We start from the raw sequence: 1,216 nt of genomic DNA, 5'->3' as shown, positions 1-1,216 counted from the left end.
GGCTGTATTCAAAGAAAAAAATAAAGATTAAAATCCTTAACAGGTTACCTTCTCAAACCACATTTTCTCATGAAACAAGAGAGGGAAAATGGGAGGAAGGCAATCGGACTCCTTGCTCTGACCCAGGAGGCAAACAGTAAGGTAAACATCATTCCTCTCTGTCAAGTATACTCCAGGACAGGAGACCTAGGAAGAAAAAAATCATAGCAGTAGTGGGGGGGGGGGGGGGTGAGTCACATAGCTATTCCCACTTGCCACCAATTGCAAAACATATTTATTTATCTAAGATACTTAGATGATCTCAAAAAAAGTTGGATAGATATATTGGGACAGGAGAACTACAACCATCACAGAGCTAGGAATCACTCAGACACTTCCTCAGCCATTATCTCACAAAGTATTCTACAAGACAGATAACATCTTTAGAGCTCCCATCTGACTACTACCGTGTATTGTAATGTCATTTTGCTTGGGTTCAAAGACATATATGATGGTTAGTCCCAGTTCTGTGCCATCAGGCTTCCACACCTCAGCCTATTTATGATGCTGTACATCATTTCTTCTTCTATCAGTGATTTTTGGGCAAGCAGACATCTACCCCGGCTCACAACATCAGTGCAGATCTTGTGAGACAATGCATCTCTTCAGAGATCCAAATGTGTAATCAAAGGCTGCCTTTGCCAGTTGCAATTGGTTTTCAAGGGCAGGCTGGGATAAGCAAACTTTCAAGGGCTAAAGGGGACAATAATACAGGTGAGTGCGCCTCTGGGTATATGCACAGCGCCAAGAACCACCTGCAGCCCTGGTCTGGAGAAAGGCAGGGATTCCAGATCTCTCTAGATGCTGCTTTTGGGCAGGTCTGAGCCCTGGCATGTCTCCTTTTGGAAATAGCCTACACACATCCAAGTTCTCCCCCTGCCATCGGGCCAGGTAAGTGGTGGGGGCATTACAAACTGGGCACTGGAAAGACACGTGGAGAGAAGCGTGTGTTAAACGACAGACATCCCGGCTACCTGTTTGGGATTCTCCCCAGGGGTCTTACACCCTCCCCTCCCTTGCTGCCCCTCTCACCGCATGGATCTGCAGCTCCACCACTACCTTCAGCGGCATCCCCGCCCTCGGCCAGGCCCAGGGGGCTCGGAGTGTGACGAAGGACTCTCCCGCTTAGCCTGTCTGCCCGCCCGCGCCAGCGTACCTGTTCCAAGGGAAAGCGTCG

The 1,216-nt window shown here is 48.8% G+C and overlaps 1 protein-coding gene across 1 annotated transcript in view; it reads right to left on the bottom strand.

The window, feature by feature from the left end:
• SPATA6L (spermatogenesis associated 6 like) overlaps window positions 1-1,110 on the bottom strand; it is a 39,184-nt gene extending 38,074 nt beyond the window's left edge. The window contains exons 1-2 of the mRNA XM_015407461.1: window positions 1,072-1,110; window positions 49-186 (exon numbers count right to left, since the gene is read on the bottom strand). Coding sequence (XP_015262947.1) covers window positions 49-186; window positions 1,072-1,110 — 177 coding nt within the window. The remainder of the gene's footprint in view (window positions 1-48; window positions 187-1,071) is intronic.
• Between the last annotated feature and the right edge of the window lie 106 nt (window positions 1,111-1,216).

This window comes from Gekko japonicus, unplaced genomic scaffold (assembly GCF_001447785.1).
Source record: "Gekko japonicus isolate JY-2015 unplaced genomic scaffold, Gekko_japonicus_V1.1 scaffold667, whole genome shotgun sequence".
Lineage (NCBI taxonomy): Eukaryota > Metazoa > Chordata > Lepidosauria > Squamata > Gekkonidae > Gekko > Gekko japonicus.
The sequence above is the reverse complement of the archived record's forward strand: the minus strand, read 5'-3'. Positions and strand labels throughout refer to the sequence as shown.